General features: G+C 40.6%; 2 protein-coding genes across 3 annotated transcripts in view; one reads left to right on the top strand and one right to left on the bottom strand.

Annotated features, from left to right (window-relative positions):
• LOC140199432 (zinc finger protein 236-like) overlaps window positions 1-12955 on the top strand; it is a 154734-nt gene extending 141779 nt beyond the window's left edge. For both annotated transcript variants that reach the window (XM_072261535.1, XM_072261541.1), the window contains exons 29-32: window positions 2714-2911; window positions 7986-8115; window positions 10774-10950; window positions 11671-12955. In XM_072261535.1, coding sequence (XP_072117636.1) covers window positions 2714-2911; window positions 7986-8115; window positions 10774-10950; window positions 11671-11801 — 636 coding nt within the window. In that variant the 3' untranslated portion in view covers window positions 11802-12955. The remainder of the gene's footprint in view (window positions 1-2713; window positions 2912-7985; window positions 8116-10773; window positions 10951-11670) is intronic.
• Window positions 12956-15207: 2252 nt separating this feature from the next.
• The window catches only part of LOC140199450 (myelin basic protein-like), a 186762-nt gene continuing 183497 nt past the window's right edge, over window positions 15208-18472 (bottom strand). Inside the window, exon 9 of the mRNA XM_072261563.1 lies at window positions 15208-16748. Coding sequence (XP_072117664.1) covers window positions 16713-16748 — 36 coding nt within the window. The 3' untranslated portion in view covers window positions 15208-16712. The remainder of the gene's footprint in view (window positions 16749-18472) is intronic.

The following is an 18472-nucleotide window of genomic DNA, read 5'->3' on the forward strand; positions in this document are numbered from 1 at the left end:
CACAAATTACAACGGGAGGTAGAAAAGGCCTGTCAAAAGGGCAGTGTTTCAATAGTCATAGGGGATTTCAATATTATTTATTGAGATACAATACAAGATAGGACCTTCTGGCTCTTCAAGCCACGCTGCACAACAATCCCCCAGTTCAGTCCTAGCCTAATGATGGGACAATTTACAGTGACCAATTGATCTTTGGACAGTGGGAGGAAATCCATGTGGTCACAGCTAGAATGTACAAACTCCTTACAAGCAGCAGTGGGAATTGAACCTGGGTTACCTGTACTGCAAAGCGTTGTGCTAACCACTACACTACAGTGCCACCCGCAGTATCTTTCAGTCAGTGGTGAGGAAGTCAAAACCAATATTAGCATTTGTTTCGAGAGGGCTAGAATATAAAAGCAAGAATGTAATGCTAAGGCTTTATAAGGTACTGATGAGGCCATACTTGGAGTATTGTGAGCAGTTTTGGACTCTATCTAAGAAAGGATGTGCTGACATTGGAGGTGGTTCAGAGGCAGTCCACAAGTTCACAAATGAAAGGGATGTCATACAAGGAGCATTTGATAGTTCTGGGCCTGTACTTGCTGGAATTCAGAAGAATGAGGGGGAGATCTCATTGAAACCTGTCAAATGTTGAAAGGTATACATAGAGTGGATGTGGAGAGGATGCTTCTATAGTGACACAGCTTTAGAATAGACTGGAGCTGAGAAGGAATATCTTTAGCCAGAGGGTGAATAATCAGTGGAATTTATTGCCATAGGCAGTTGTGGAAGCCAAATCATTGGGTGTACTTAAGGTGGAGATTAATAGGTTCTTGATTAGTTAGGGCATGAAAGGTTTTGGGAAAAAGGGGTAGAGAGGGAAAATGGATCAGCCATGATGAAATGACGGAGCATGGACATGAGCTCTTTTTCTTAAAAAGTTGTTCATAAAGAGAGGGAAAATATGTAATTATTGGGATAGAAAAAAATGATTCTTGTATTGACATATCAAGGTAGTCATAAGTTTAAGAAAAACTGCCAATAAAATGTTCAGCATAAACGTAAACAACATTGGCCAGATCATTTAGTTGCACCCAAGAGTGGAGTAGTAGCATTATATTTTTATGTACATATGGGTCCCACTGGGAGAATCAACCATAAAACTGTGAAGCAATAGTTTGAAGTGGCATGTAACCCATATCCGGTGGGTGAGCTCTTAAAGAAACATCTACTATGGGTTTCTGTAAGTTGCTTCTGAACTTGGTCCTCACATCTTTAGCCAAGGCCAGATCAGCCAATTAAAGTGGTTATACTAGGTCTAGTATTGCTAGTGAAAGTAGAAAAGGGTGAGTTCTCTGAGTTGCGTCATACCCTCTAAAACATCGGATTTAATGTTTATGGGACTACCTGCTGCACTTTGAATCATTGTAAAATAATATGTGCTTCCTCTGAAGATTAAGAAGGGTTGAGAAACTGCAATATCTGTTTTTTCTTTATATGTTGTAAAGGTCTTCCAGCATAACTCTCGGGGGCATTTGGAATTATGGAGTCATATATAGTATGGAAACAGGCCCTTCAGCAAAACTCATCCGTGCTGACCGTGTTGCCTGATGAACTAGTCCCATTTGTCCATGCTTGGCCCATAGGCCCTCTAAACCTCTCCTATCCATGTACTTATCTTGATAGCTTTTAAGTGTTGCCAATGTGCCCACTTCAACCACTGTTTCTGGCAGCTCATTCCAAATATGTAGTACCATTTATGTGAAGAAGCTGTCTCTGATCTCAAACCAATGCCGTCTTGTTTTTAGCATTTTCTACATAGGGAAAATACTATGCGCCTTCACCTTGTCAATGTTCCTCATGATCTTGCATACCTCTACCAGGTCACCCCCAATCCCGTACATTCCAGGGAATAAAGACCTGACCTCCTTGAGCCCCCAAGTAATATCCTAGTAAGAATGATTTCTACAAGAGTGTGATTGTGTTATCCTCTCCAGTGGACCCCTCTCATATGCAAAAGATAAATTTTTGATTCCTTGCACTTCATTTGTCTACCTGCACTGCAAAACTGCTACAGTAAATTTGGCACTCTATTTTCCTTTTTACCTCCAAATTGTAGTTTTGCAGGGAATGATATGTCTTAAAGGCACAGAAACAAAAGTTTTCTCTGTATCTCAGTACATGTGCCAATAATTAACCAATGCCATTAAACGTCTGCTGGAGTGTTAACAGCTGGTGGCGTAGTGGCCTCAGTGCCGGACTTCGGAGCAAAGGCTCCCGAGTTCGAATCCAGCCGGCTCCCTTGCACACTTCCATCCGTGCTGGGTTGAGCGTCGAGCTAGCAACTCGCCCTCGTAAAAATAAGAAAGTCTGCTAAAGAAAACGCCATCATGACGGCATCCTGATGACTCCACTCGGAGTTAAGGGCTTTCTTCTTCTTCTTCATTAAGCATCAAAGTATGTGCAGAGTTCAAGTCATCGATTTCTTTCAGGAAGATAGTAGTTTGTTGCTGTTTGCCTCTGCAGCATTAGACCAATAAATACCAGATTCTCCCCTCTGTTCTGCTGAAAACATTCCTTTGGGTTTATTCCCCAGTGACAAATAACTGAGGTTATCAGTAACTGTGTAAACATGGAAACCTGAGGAAATTGCTGCTATTTGTGCTTTAGTGTGAACCTTGCGCTTGGTGTAACCATCAACAACAGATGTTTTTGTACCTTCTCGATTTAGGTAAATGAGACAGCAGTAAGTCTTACAGAGGACAGTCAGACAGATGATGAAGGCCAGATAAATCACTGTCCCAATTGTAGTCAAGGCTTCTCCTCTGGATCCATGCTGCGTCGACATTGCCGAGAAGCCCATGGGGAGGAAAGAGTCCACATATGCAACATCTGCAACAAAGCCTTCAAGCGAGCAGCACATCTCAAGGTAGTGGATGAACTAATTAACAAATATATTAAGTTTGCTTCTCTTGTTTTATTGTCCTTGTTTGTGCATTGCCCCAGGCCTTCAAGTTTTTGATTCAATTCCTAGAAAATTGTAGCACTAGAATATCAACTTAATTTCCTTAAGTTGTTGCATTTGGAGGGTTCAATGATATTTTCATATTTCCTTATGACAAAGAAGAAGACTATTCAACTCATTAAGTCTCTTACAAGAGAAAGTCTGCAGCTGCTGGAAATCTAAGCAACACACAATATGCTGGAGGAACTCAGCAGGCCAGGCAGCATCTATGGAAAAGAGTACAGTCGACGTTTCGGGCCGAGACCCTTCAGCAGGACTGGAGAAAGAAAGAGGAGGAGTAGATTTAAAAGGTGGGGGGAGGGGAGGGAAAAACACAAGGTGATAGGTGAAACTGGGAGGGCGAAGGGTGAAGTAAAGAGCTGGGAAGTTAATTGGTGAAAGAGATACAGGGCTGGAGAAGGGGGAATCTAATGGGAGAGGACAGAAGGCCATGGAAGAAAGAAAAGGGGGTTAGAGCAACAGAGGGAGGTGATGGGCAGGCAAGGAGGTAAGGTGAGAGTGGGGAAAGGGGATGGGAATGGGGAAGTGGGGTGGAGGCATTACCAGAAGTTGGAGAAATTGGTGTTCATGCCATCAGGTTGGAGGCTACCCAGACGGAATGCAAGGTGTGGCTCACCCAATCTGAGTGTGGCCTCATTGTGACAGTAGACTAGTTCTCATACCAGTCCTACTTCCCTGCTCATCTCCCTGTAACCTGATCTCTTTCACAAACTCAAGAACTCCCCCCGATTCTCCTACCATCCATCAACACAAGTAATTTACAGTGGCCCATTAGCTTACACATTTTTACATGTCTCCTGTACTAACCCATTTTATTCCCCCCAGCGTTCCCATCAGCTTTCCCCAGATTCTGTTACTACCACAGTAGAGGCAATTTACAGTGGCCAATCAGCCTATCAACCTGTGCAATTATGGGATGTGGGAGGAAACTGGAGCACCTAGAGGTGACTGCACAGTCACAAGCAGAAGGTGCAAACTCCATACAGCAGAAGGTGCAAGACAGCACTAGGGTTTGAGATTGAACCCGAGTCCCTGGAGCTGTGAAGCAGCAATGCTGTCTGCTATGCCACACTGTTTAGTATTTGAAGGCATTCTCCCTTTGATTCACCACAGTGAACAAAAGGTGTGAGATCTACACAGCTCTATGGATAAGTGTAGATGAGGCTGTAATGAGGTCTTGGATTAGAGCTCAGATAAATGATATTGTTCTGTGTAGCCATCACTGTTGTCATTACTACAGGTATCATACAAACTCAGGAGCCTTGTCACCACTGTCTACCAGCAAAGTACGATATGTTTGTATTGGAAAAATATATTCACCTTTTGCAGAGCCAGTAGACATCTCAGATGTTTGATAATTGTTATATTTCATTTGCACATGCAATTTGTGCTTGCACACATTCAATACTCTGCCTATTCCCTGTTCTTTTCCAATGGCTGATACATACCTGGAGCCAGCATAGAACCTGACTCAGCATTTGGCCTTCCTGTAATCAGAATCAGGTTTATTATCACCGGCATGTTATGTGAAATTTCTTAACTTAGCAGCAGCAGTTCAATGCAATACATAATATAGAAGAAATGAATAAATAAATTAAATCTTATTCAGTATACTTTATACAGTATACATATATTGAATAGATTAAAAATCATGCAAAAACAGAACTACTATATATTTTTTAAAAAGTGAGGTAGTGTTCAATGTCCATTGAGGAATCAGATGGCAGAGGGGAAGAAGCTGTTCCTGAATCACTGAGTGTGTACCTTCAGGCTTCTGTATCTCCTACCTGATGGTAACAATGAGAAAAGGGCATGCCCTGGGTGCTGGAGATCCTTGATAATGGACGCTGTCTTTCTGAAACACTGCTTCCTGAAGATGTCCTGGGTACCTTGTAGGCTAGTACCCAAGATGGAGCTGACTAGCTTTACAACCCTCTTAAGCTTCTTTCGGTCCTATGCAGTAGCCCCCACCGCCCCCCCCCCCATACCAGACAGTGATGCAGCCTGTCAGAATGCTCTCCATGGTACACCTATAGAAGTTTTTGAGTGTATTTGTTGACATACCAAATCTCCTCAAACTCCTAATAAAGTATAACCACAGTCTAGCCTTCTTTATAACTGCATCGATATGTTGGAACCAGGTTAGATCCTCAGAGATCTTGACACCCAATAACTTGAAACTGCTCACTCTCTCCACTTCTGATCCCTCTGAGGATTGGTATGTGTTCCTTTGTCTTACCCTTTCGGAAGTCCACGATCAGCTCTTTCGTCTTACTGACGTTGAGTACCAAGTTGTTTCTGTGGCACCATTCCACTAGCCGGCATATCTCACTCTTGTACGCCCTGTCATCACCACATGAGATTCTACCAACAATGGTTGTATCGTCACCAAGCTTATAGATGGTATTTGAGCTATGCCTAGCCACACAGTCATGGGTATATAGAGAGTAGAGCAGTGGGCTAAGCACGCACCCTGAGGTGCACCAGTGTTGATCGTCAGTGAGGAGGAGATGTTATCACCAATCCACACAGATTAACATAGAAAACATAGAAAATAGGTGCAGCAGTAGGCCATTCGGCCCTTCGAGCCTGCACCACCATTCAGTATGATCATGGCTGATCATCCAACTCAGAACCCTGTACCAGCCTTCTCTCCATACCCCCTGATCCCTTTAGCCACAAGGGCCATATCTAGCTCCCTCTTAAATATAGCCAATGAACTGGCCTCAACTGTTTCCTGTGGCAGAGAATTCCACAGATTCACCACTCTCTGTGTGAAGAAGTTTTTCCTTATCTTGGTCCTAAAAGGCTTCCCCTTTATCCTCAAACTGTGACCCCTCGTCCTGGACTTCCCCAACATCGGGAACAATCTTCTTGTATCTAGCCTGTCCAATCCCTTTAGGATTTTATACATTTCAATAAGATCCCCCCTCAATCTTCTAAATTCCAACGAATATAAGCCTAGTCGATCCAGTCTTTCATCATATGAAAGTCCTGCCGTCCCAGGAATCAATCTGGTGAACCTTCTTTGTACTCCCTCTATGGCAAGGATGTCTTTCCTCAGATTAGGGGACCAAAACTGCACAACAATACTCCAGGTGTGGTCTCACCAAGGCCTTGTACAACTGCAGTAGTACCTCCCTGCTCCTGTACTCGAATCCTCTTGCTATGAATGCCAGCATACCATTCGCCTTTTTCACTGCCTGCTGTACCTGCATGCCCACTTTCAATGACTGGTGTATAATGACACCCTGGTCTCGTTGCACCTCCCCTTTTCCTAATCAGCCACCATTCAAATAATAATCTGTTTTCCCGTTTTTGCCACCAAAGTGGATAACCTCACACTTATCCACATTAAATTGCATCTGCCATGAATTTGCCCACTCACCTAACCTATCCAAGTCACCCTGCATCCTCTTAGCATCTTCCTCACAGATTGTGGGCTTCCGATTAGGAAGTCGAGGACCCAGTTGCCGAGGGAGGTACAGAGGCCCAGGTTCTGCAACTTCTCAATCAGGATTGTGGGAATGATGCTATAGTCGATGAACAGCATCCTGATGTAGGTGTTTATGTTGTCCAGATGGTCTAAAGCTGCGTGAAGAGCCATTGAGATTGCATCTACCATTGACCTATTGTGGTGATAGGCAAATTGCAATGGGTCCAGGTCCTTGCTGAGGCAGGAGTTCAGTCTAGTCATGACCAAACTCACAAACCATTTCATCACTGTAGATGTGAATATTACCAGGCGATAGTCATTAAGGCAGCTCCCTGTAACCGGTACGGTTGCCTAATTGCCTAACGTATTTTTCTCCGCATCAGTGTTGGCTGGTGACAAGATGTAAACCAATGTGGAATAAAAGCGGAGGCAGCTGTCTTGATGTGTTTTTGTTCACTTAGGGCAGAGCTTCATTTAATTTTGGAACTTTCTGCTGGTTTATTTAAGCCAGTGCTGCTGGAGTATGCAGGCTTTCAATCCATGACCTGAAAATGAGACTTATTTTGTGCCTGCATTTTATTGATGTGAGATTCTCATTCACTGATCTTAAATTTCTGGTCAAGCCCCAACAATATTCTGCATTGTTTTCTCAAGGGTGCCCATAGTTGCACACAAAGGACTTCTGAGGTTCATCAGAAGGTTACTAAGGATGAGCAAGGAGAGCTTATAGTTTAAGAAGAAAGTTTTTATAGTTTGGATGTAATGAAAGCTTTTCTGTAATGGTCGTGCCAACGATTAGAGAACTTGAGTTTAAAGGGGATCTGAGGAAGAATATTGTCACCCAGAGATATTTGGAATCTGGAATACACTGCCTGAGTGACGTTGGAAACAGTTACTCTCACGGTGTTTAAAAAGTACCGAAGCAAGCACTTGGATCAGCAAGGCATAAAGGCAAGAGCCTGAATATTGGAAAATGGGTTCAATGAGCTGAGTGTGTGGTTGTTGGCATGGGCATGTTAGGCCAAATTTCTCTATAATTATGACAGAAGATTGAACTGCAACCTAGTAGAGGTTTTCAAGATGACAGGTTTTCATAATAGGGCATAAAAGCATTTCCCTTTGGCAAATAGATCAACAAGCAAATGTCACAGATTTAAAATCACTAGCACAAGATTTAGACAGAAGGTGAGGTGAAATATTTTCTTGAGGAGCTGCCAATGATTTTTATAGGTTTATATCAGAAATTTCTGGAATGCAAATAAAATTATAACATTATTTATTGAAGCAACAAACAACGTGTTGGAGGAAATCTGTGGGGGGGGGGGAAGAGGAGGAATTGATAACGTTTTGGGTTGCAATCCTGCATCAGATCTGAATGATTAATAATTCCTCCTTGCCCCCCCCCGAATGCTGCTCAGACTGCTGGGCTCTTACAGCAGATCGTTACTCCAGATTCCCGCATCTGCAGTTTCTTGTGTCTCAATTTATCAATGTGAGTTTTGGGTGTGTAAAGAATGGAAATGTGCTTTCTTTTAATCCAAGGACCATCTTCAAACACACCAGCCAGGACCTTCGCCCAGCAGTCAGAAGCCTAAATTATATAAATGTGAATCATGTGATAAGGCCTTTGCAAAGCCAAGTCAACTGGAGCGACACAATCGGATCCACACAGGTATTCATTCAGTTCAACATGGAGCTTTGGACAATACAAATGGTGCTATGTGAGAAATTTTGGAAGCCAATGTTGAACATTCCAATTTCTTTAAAAAACTTAGAAGTTTGATTAGCAATGTTCAAAATTTGAGTGGTTTTGATGGAGAACATGAGGCAGGACTTGTTCCCAATTGCAGTTTTATGGTAACTGGGAGGAAAAAGCCTGGATGGAAATAAGGGTTTTTTTTATTAATTAGTGGATATGCTGATTCCGAGCAATAAACAAGATGCTGGATGAACTCAGTGAGTCATGTAGCATCTGTGGAAGAAAGTGCACCTGAGAACTTCATCTGTATTGAAGGATCAAGTGAAGAGAGGAGGAAAGCTTTTTCAAAGTTGGGTATACCCTGAATGCTCTTCAAAGTGTCTGATCCCAAATCCACTAGTGCCACTGGATACAGGTTTGAGTTTCAGCTCTCGAGGAGAAATTAAATGTAAATACATAGAGTAGTAATGAAAGAGAAGGGGACTGGAGCTAATTTGTAGCACTTTCAGAAATGAAAGTGGATCAAATTGCCTCCTATATGATTTGTCCATAATTATATAAAGTTCTTAAAACCAACCACAGCAGCTGTTGATAATTTTAAGTAAACAATATGAATTAAGGATCAAGGAGAATGAAAGGAAGTTGAACTGATGTGTAGAAACATGATTTATTTATGACTTCACTATTTTACTCTGAATTTTAATAACTGATGGATATGCATAATTTAGTGTGCATAACTTAATTGCTCCATCTGAATTGCTGCTTAATAGATGTGGGATTGAGAACAATTGCAGCTGTCTAGGCATTGTAAATATTGAGCTTGTTAACATCAGAAGTAAAAAATTAAGAAATTTGAACAGGTGTGTTGTAATTTGGCATGATTGTTAGAGTAAAGTGAAAATGCAGTGTACTTGTATTGCAGCTTTATTTAGGTTGCTTTGCTCTGTTTAAAGGTGTATCTTTTAATCTCTCCACTCATATCAAGGCCTATGTTTGGTACAATAATTAGCCAGAGCACAGATGAATTAAGGTGCATTTTCCTCCCCATTTCCCTTGTAACCCTGCTGTCAAATTCTAACAATATAAGCAATATTTCCACATGCTCTACAGCAGCGGTCCCCAACCACCGGGCCGCAAAGCATGTGCTACCGGGCCGCGAGGAAACGATATGAGTCAGCTGCACCTCTCCTCATTCCCTGTCACGCACTGTTGAACTTGAACATAGAGTTGCCAACTGTCCCGTATTTGCTGGGACATCCCATATATTAGGCTAAATTGGTTTGTCCCATATGGGACCACCCTTGTCCCGTATTTCCCCCGCTAAGGTAGAGCGTGCCTATGAAACCTTTCACGCCGAAATGGCGTAAAGCGAAGAAGCAATTAACATGAATTTATATGGGAAAAATTTTTGAGCTTTCCCAGACCCAAAAAATAACCTACCAAATCATACCAAATGACACATAAAACCTAAAATAGCTCTAACATATAGTAAAAGCAGGAATGATATGATAAATACACAGCCTATATAAAGTAGAAATAATGTATGTACAGTGTAGTTGGGAAGATTAAGCCAAGACCGATATGTCGGGGAAAAAATCAGCACGTACGCGCATGCGCACGTCACATAAGCGCATATCATGCATGCGCACACGGGTGCCTGCGCAAGGCTTCATGGTCATGGTAGTCTTTCTCGGGGTAAACACAAGTGTCCCGTCAATGCACACAAAAAATGCTGGTGAACGCAGCTGGCCAGGCAGCATCTATAGGAAGAAGCACAGTTGACTTTTCAGGCTGGGACCCTTCGTCAGGATTTGACTGCTTTCTTGTCCCTTATTTGGGAGTGAGAAAGTTGGCAACCCTAACTGTAAAAGACATGTTGAGGTGAGTTTAACCCTACTTGAACACCCCCCCCTCCCCCCAGTCCTCCGGTCCACAAGAATATTGTCAATATTAAACCAGTCCGCGGCGTGAAAAAAGGTTGGGGACCCCTGCTCTACAGTTAATAGTGTTTAAAAGTGTATTATTGATTCTTGAATTTTAGTATGCTTGTAGCATACGCTGATCTAGATTCACATTAGCCACTTCTGCACATTCATTTGTTAAATGTTAAATTTTAAATAGTGAGTTTATTTGAGGCATTGTCTTTGTGACAAAGTGCTTGTCCTTTTGTGTGTTCTTTTGTTTCATACAATGTTTATCTTTTATTGAGAAGCCTCCAGTGTTTACTTAATACTTCCCCAGGATGAAATAGTTGCAGCCAGAGCTTACTGATTTGGGAGATTTATTACTTTTATGGACCATCCTTCTTCCTTCAATAATACAGTTTGAAGAACTACTTAATGATGCAATGAATGCATTACATTATAATGTAATGTAATTTCATGCAACAACAAAAACTCGGCTGTAATCAGAGTAAGATTAAACATTTTTTAAAAAGAATTATGGAGAGGAGATTGAGGAGGGGAAGTTGTCACATGACATAATGTCTCAGTTTGGAAGACTTTGTTTCCCATCAACATGGTTTAATTTCAAAATGGAGAACTGTCAGTCTTTAAATCCACCAGAAACCAAATGTCTGGCTGAAATTTGAGTGCATTCATTATGACTGAAAATATTTGCACTGTTTTGCAGGTGAGCGGCCATTTCAGTGCAACCTTTGTGAAAAAGCTTTCAACCAAAAAAATGCACTACAAGTTCATATGAAAAAACATACTGGTGAGAGACCGTACAAATGTGAATACTGTGGAATTTCCTTCACACAAAAAGGCAATATGAAGATACATATGAAGAGGGCACACAGCTTTCCTGGTTAGTGATCCACTTATTGCGATTGAATGAATGGTTAAAATAATGTACATGTTCTTCCTGTGTGGTAATGCAGAATGAATCATTGGATTGATTTTACTTATTCCTGTAGAGGATCTATTGCCATCACGCAAATCACACTTGTTGCCTGTCCTGCTTGTACAATGCCAACCACATGAGGTTTGGTTTAGTGTAGCAGCAACAATGTGGAACGGAGTCAGATTTCCTTCCTGAGAAGTGAACCAGAAGTTTTTATTGTGGTCCAATCGTTTCACTGTCACAATTATTGATTTCATTATTTGTTCCTTAAATTTTGCGGTGGTTGGGATAGAATTTGAACTCATGTTTTTAGATCAGTGGTCTAGGCCTTTGGATATTAGCTCCATGACTCAACCATGTTGCAGTGCACCTAAGTAAAAGTGAAAAGCTATACAAGATAAATTGCTCAGAAGTGATGCTCTTGTAAGATGACTGATTTGAATACAAAATCTATTCTAAACTCTGACAGTGCATCAAAGTGGGTGATGTGGTGGGGCCAAATCTCTGGAAGTTGGGCGAAAGGAACAACCATAGTTAGCGATGAAGCAGGTTCTAGGGGCCTATTAGTTTATTGATTCTAATTGTGTTCTTAGACTGATAATCCCACCTGCTTGCTACAGCATGTCCATGTCACCTACCATTCTATCTGTTGCAAAATCTAATAAGTTCTTTTTGCTCCTCCAGGCAGTGGTCAAGACACTGGAAGCAGCCAAGAGCAAGAGGGAGAAGATGCCAGTCGTGGTCTTGATCTCGTTGAAGTTGTACCAGAATCCTCTAATGAATGGCATTGTAGGATAGCAAATGTTTTCCGCTAACTTACACCATTTGCACTCCTACCCAACTTGAGTATAAGAAATAGAGTTTTGAAAATTCAGGAGCAACTGATTATATATTTGGAGGTATTTCTTCCTGATCTTGGTCAGGCATTGTGACTTTGGTAGCCACCAGCCTAGGTCATTGGTAAAAGTTGGATGTGCCACCGGGTTAAACAAACCATGAATAAAGAGTTAATGCAAGGTTCTAACCTTGAGTTAAAGGGCTAAAATTATGAGCATGCAGTGCTCAGTCTAATTATGAAGCAAGAGAGAATGATCTACAAGTTCTGGAAGATGCGGCATAATGTGACGTTTACACAATTTTGAAGATTAATCACGAAGGAATTTCTTATCTTCATTTCAGCTATTCAGGGAACACTTATTGTGGTGGTGTCAGGAGTTGTGCTGAATTAAATTGGCCTGATTGCTCATTCAGAGTATTGCACAGTGGAGAACCAGGCTGCACATCTCCCACCGGCTGACCATGTCATGGGCTCTCCCACCACCAGAGCCAATTGTCTATCATATCTCCAGAGAACCTCTAATTACAATCTGCCTGGCTACTTATTGCGAGCATTCTAACTCGCCTGCAGTGTCATGACTTGCCACTAGTGTGACTAGTCTTCAGAACATAAAGCTATTCTGTGAATGAAAATAAATGGCTGATTGTATAAAAGTGAATTTTGTTTGCATTCCAAAGAATATTTTTGTAGATGTTCCCACTTTACACACACAGCACAACATTTTGTGCATTTGGTAAAGATAATGTCTCTAGATAAGGGACTTGTACATGGATATTTATGTATATATTGTCTCCATTCTATGCCTAAGGTATTTTTTGTTTGCACTGTTGTTACATGAGCACTTCGTTAATGTATTTTTTCGTAGTGTATTATATAACTAGTGTTAATTCCACCCTACCCCCCACCCCCAAAATAACATTGTGCAACATTTATATTTGACTTTGGAACATCACTGTAAATACCTGTGATATTTGTAATATCGGGTTGCATGTAAATATAACTAAGAGCATCTCGAAAGATAATCATAAGATTGGCTTTTCATCTGTCTCCAATGGAGCTTATTTTTTTGTTTAAACAATGTGTATATAGATTGTATAATTTGTGACTCAAGGGATGTTTTTTCTTCTTTGTATGTATATGTAATGTATTTAAATCAAGATATTTCAAATAATACTATTGGTTTTTAATAATCAGCTTTGTGAGGTTTTTATTTTTTCAAATGGGTACTAATTGGACAATCCAGTTCGTCATTGGAAGGTTACGTTGGCTTTAAAAACTAATGCTATATTTATCTGCCCTCTGGGAATATTTTTAACAAATTCTAACAGTCAATACTGTATTGTGCTGTAAGTTTTCTATGTTCTAATACAGTGGGCCATATTGGTTCAGTTACTCTTCACTACTGCAAACTTCAACCGTGCTCAAAGCCTTGGTGGCAACAGAATGAACATTTTCCCAGACTTCTATATCAGTTAGAGTCATGAGGCAGTGGGGTCAGGGATCAGGCCTGTGAGTGAGGCTGTGACTGTCCTCTTGAAAGGTAAGTGAGGATGGATAATATCTTAGAATGTCAGGGGATGTTCACTGGCTGAGGAGTGTTAAGCTTGTAGCTAACAGAAAGGCACATACTGGGACTGGAATGTTGGAGAACTAGAATTTTTTTAAAGTTCTTTCCACTGCACTAGGCCAAAGACAACCAACTTCAGTAATAGTGCCCTATGATCAAGAGTAACACTACAATGCGGGTAGTGTATACATGCTCTGTACATTATGGGCCAATTTCAATGTTCTAAATGCATCATTGAGAATGATCTCAAATTCAGCTGTGCTCCTCTGTTTCCATGCCTTGGTTAACAAAGGTGTCCAATTTGAATACAATATATCAAGCTAACACCTGCTTTGCATGGGTGTTTTTTTCCAGATGACACCCACCAAAAACGTACTCTTAACTTTTCTGAATGACCAAGCTGTAGTGGAAGGGAAATGTTCAACTGAGTGGACCAAACTCCAACCCCCAACATCACATACCAGTAAGTTCTGCTCTAGAGTACTCAAAGTCTTAAAACTCCTTAAATTCCATCAAGTCAATTCCCCAACCCCTATCCTCGTAATTTCCAGTGGATGCGTATTTTGTTTATCTCTCATTACTGCCCCCTTGGAGTTGCAAGGAAATTGCAACATTTTTATTTTTGTTATTTCTTTCAGGATATGTGCAGTTCTGACAAAGTCACCTTTTGCTGTATTTTCCTAACTGTCCTTAAGAAGTGGAGTGAGATGCTGCCTTCCATTTTTCCAACTGATATAGATGGAGACCATTTCAGCCCATTAGTCTATGCTGCCCCAGAGCAGCTTTGCACCCCCACTAACCTATCTCCCCATAGTCCTACCAATCCATCCCCTGCTCATCCACAGAAGATGGACAGTTTACAGTGCAATTAACTTCCTAGTCAGCATGCTTTTGGAAAGGAGGAAGAAACCAGTTGCAGGAAGAATGTGTAAACTCCACACCGACAGCACCATAAGTCAGATTGAACCTGCATCAATGGAGTTCGGCTTGCTGTGCTGCCCATTCTTAATCTGCCATAATTAATTTGGTAAAGGTACTCCCATATTCCAGTTGGACAGAGTTCCAGGATTTGTATGCAAGCGTCAGTGAAGGAACATTGATATATTTCCAAGTCCCAGATAAAGTAAGTTGGAGAGAATTCACAAGTGGTGATGCTACCTGCTACCCGTCTCTGCAGTTGGAAGAGATAGTGGGATTTTGGAAGAAGTCTTGGTGAGTAATGGAGGCATCCTGCAGTACCCTATCACTTTCAAGGCCGCACCGTGTGAGAGGATAGGGGAAATCCGCTGACTGGCAGGAGTAAGAGGATGAGCTGAGTGGCCATAAGTTTCCGTTTTTTACAGATATCCCTTTAGTGCAGGGGCCCATGGATCCCAGGTTGGGAACCTCTGGTCTAGATTCACATTGGGCACTTCTGCACATTCATTTGCTAAATGTTAAATTTTAAATAGTGAGCTTATTTAAGGCATTGTCTTTGTGACAAAGTGCTTGTCTTTGAATACTTTTTCTGTTTAATGTAATGTTTATCTTTCATTGAGAAACATCTTTACTTAATACTTCCCTAGGATGAAATAGTTGCAGTCAGACCTTATTGATTTAGAGGATTTGTTACTTTAAGCTCTTTATTGCTTCAATAATACATTTTGAAGAGTTGTTTAATGATACAAGGAATCCATTAGAGCTTATTTTTTTTGTTCTTAATGTAAAGTGGTTAGTGACTGGCATTCAAACCATCAAACATGGGAGAGGTCTACTGTAAAGATTTTGCAATAAAACTTTGTTAATTTGGAGCATTTTCAACAAACATCAAACATGCAAAACAGCAATCTTTGTAGTTGAATTATAACTAACTTTATTTTAACATGGACAAACAGTTTAGCTGCATTATTTTTTACATTTACATTCAGAAATATCACTCAGTCATACATGATCATTCATCTTTTTCTAGTATGTGTTCTCTATAAGCAAGTTACCATACATAAACTGGCAATAGATCGGAAAACTAATTAATAAGTCTCTACTTTCACCTGCCTGTGCATTTTAGATATTACCAGTTGGAGAATGGATGGTATCATGCTTTGTCACCCACTGGAGAATAAACCACAACTGGCAAAAGGAAGACCTCTATTCAAAGAGCAGCAGTAGCAGCAGCATTACCGAGAGAGGGCAGGTATAAACTATACTCTTCCTACATCTGCAGTAAAAACAGCAGGTGCTAGAAGTAGACTACGAGTGTCCTATCAGTGTCTGTGAGTGTGTATCATCCCCTTGTATTTCTTTCAAATTAAATTCTTGGTGCATGTATACGTTTCATGGGTGCAGAGACAATTCACCCTCGTGGCTAACATGAAGGGTATTTACCTCTGAGAAAGCAACCACCTTAAGCTTTGTGTAAATTTGCCATTTTAATGCACTACACTTGGATAACAAACAAAAAGGTAAATGTAAAGGTGATAAAAATATTACTTCAATTTCAAGAACAGTGCAATTCAAAAGAGCACTCACATAGCAATGGTCTTGGCCCATTGATGTGGAATTTAATGTTAGTTTGAGGTTATAGCTTACTGATAACATTTTCACACATCATGTTAGTGTAACACCTTAATGTTCACAGCTTTACAACACGTAATGCTGCTTATCTGCATTGCACCATGGAGTGTGTGAAGAATAGACAGTCAGGATTATTATACTACTGAGATGCTTCTTTGGGTACAAGTAACCAATGACATTTCTGTTCAAAATGGAGTTTATTGAACTGAACAGCAACTGTCAGACAAGATGTCACTTTTGCACAGTGCTAATATATTTAGTAAAACCTTAGCAATTGTCATGATATTTTACAGTAATAATGTTAAGACGCAATAAAATTCATTATAAAACATTAGATTCCTTATCCACAGAAAAGGAGAGTGGAAAGAGTTGTAAGACCATTGGCACCTTCACATCATTTCTAAAATATTTCGAATTACTGTGGGACTAGTATATATAAGCAATAACACATTTCATTCATTATACTGTCTACTCCAGTTAATTTAAAATCTCTTTGCTCACAACATCCTGTGGCTCAAATTAAGAAATTTAAATAAACAGTTCTTTTTTAAAAATCTGGTTAACAGATAAATTTGAATTAGGCAAGTTTGCATTAAGAGCACCAGGCTAGATACCTGATTGGTAAAGATCATATTTGTATGCAATCATTCTCTTTGGAGGGACTCAGTAAATGCTAGTTAATGCATGAATAGTAAGACTGTTAATATACAACACAGAGCAAGGATATTTTTCCATTTTGAAGCATTCGTTCCTGTTGTACTTGAGGGGGATTCAGCGTCTAGCAGGTGAACCTTCACCTTTCTTCCCCTGTTTGGAACATTAAAGGCAGTGTATTTTAATAAACGTGCTTTGTAGAATTAATGAGCACAGAGTCAGTAATATCAAAGAAACTAATACTTCTGGCTACATTTAACTGTTCAGAACCTCTGAAGGCTAACACCTGGAAGGTGGTTGTACATTTGCCAGAGTTAAAAACAATTATGTACATGTGTTATATATGAACAGCTTTTTTACCTTTTGAAAGGTCTATCCCAGACTCTTACAGCACTCAAAGCTTGCCTGACATTTTGGTGGAGTAGTACAAGAGCTGAACACTCAAAGGTGCAATCCTTTGGGTCTGATGCTAAATGAAAGACAAATTTCTGCAGTGCTTTTTGGTATCTCAATTTATGGGTAAAGTAGAGAGTATTCTGACTAATTACAATAGAGCCTGGTAGACCAGTTCCAATGCACAGGAGTACAAAGTTAAAAGTCACATACAACCCTGAGATTTATTTTCTTACGGGCATACTCAATCAATCCAATAATCATAGTAGAACTAATGAAAGATCACACCAGCAGGACAGACCAGTGTGCAAAAGACCACAAACTGCAAATCCTAAAAGAGGAAAAATATAATAGTAAATAAATAAGTATGGAGAACATGAGATGAAGAGTCCTTGAAAGTGGGTCCATAGGTTGTGGGAATAGTTCAGTAATGGAGCAAGTGAAGTTATCCCCTCTAGTTCAAAAGCCTGGAGACAGAGGGGTAATAGCTGTTCCTGAACTTGGTGGTGTGGGTCCTGAGGCTCCTGTACCACCTTCCTGATGGCAGCTGCGAGAAGCCTGGGTTGGGGGTGTCCCTGGTGATGGATGCAAGAATGTGCTAAATGCTGGGGAGGGCTTTACTCGTGATGGACTGAGTTGTATCCGTTAATTTTCGTAGGATTTTTCCTTCAAGGGCATTGTAAATCAAGGCTATCCTCACAGAGTACGAGTTTTCTTCAGCATCAGAGGCACTATTGATTGCTGAATGTCAGTAAGAAGTATCCTGTTATGATCGTACTGTTGTTTGTGGGGGTTTGCTGCAGATGTTCTGTTTCCCACTACAGGCCAGATTGGTCTGTCATCAGCCCATCACTTAACTGTAGATCGCTGCCTAAAGCAAGTCATTTTGGAGGATGTAGATTTATATATAAAAATGTTCAAGCAATTTTAAAAAAAAACATCAGAGTGTGTTTCTGTCTTCACTTAATTACAGTGGCATGCAAATGTTTGGGCACCCCGGTCAAAATTTCTGTTACTGTGAATAGCTAAGCAGGTAAAAGATGAACTGATTTCCAAATGGCGCAAAGTTGGAGAGGGGTTCTTTTCATGAAATTCTGCACCCTTTTTTCTCCTAACATACCTCTGCTCATTGTGGCCAAAAAGTTCTATTCAAAAGGTTCAAAGGAACATCCAAACAAGCCTGATGAATTTTGGAAACAAGTCCTGTGGACTGATGAAGTTAAAACATAACTTTTTGGCTGCAGTGAGCAAAGGTATGTTTGGAGAAAAAAGGGTGCAGAATTTCATGAAAGGAACCCCTCTCTAACTGTTAAGCACGGGGGTGGATCCATCAATGCTTTGGGCTTGTGTTGCAGCCAGTGGCACGGGGAACATTTATTGGTAGAGGGAAGAGTGTATTCAATTAAATACCAGCAAATTCTGGAAGCAAACATCACACTGTCTGTAAAAAAAAAAGCCAAAGATGAAAAGAGGATGGCTTCTAC

This window comes from Mobula birostris, chromosome 1 (assembly GCF_030028105.1).
Source record: "Mobula birostris isolate sMobBir1 chromosome 1, sMobBir1.hap1, whole genome shotgun sequence".
NCBI lineage: Eukaryota > Metazoa > Chordata > Chondrichthyes > Myliobatiformes > Myliobatidae > Mobula > Mobula birostris.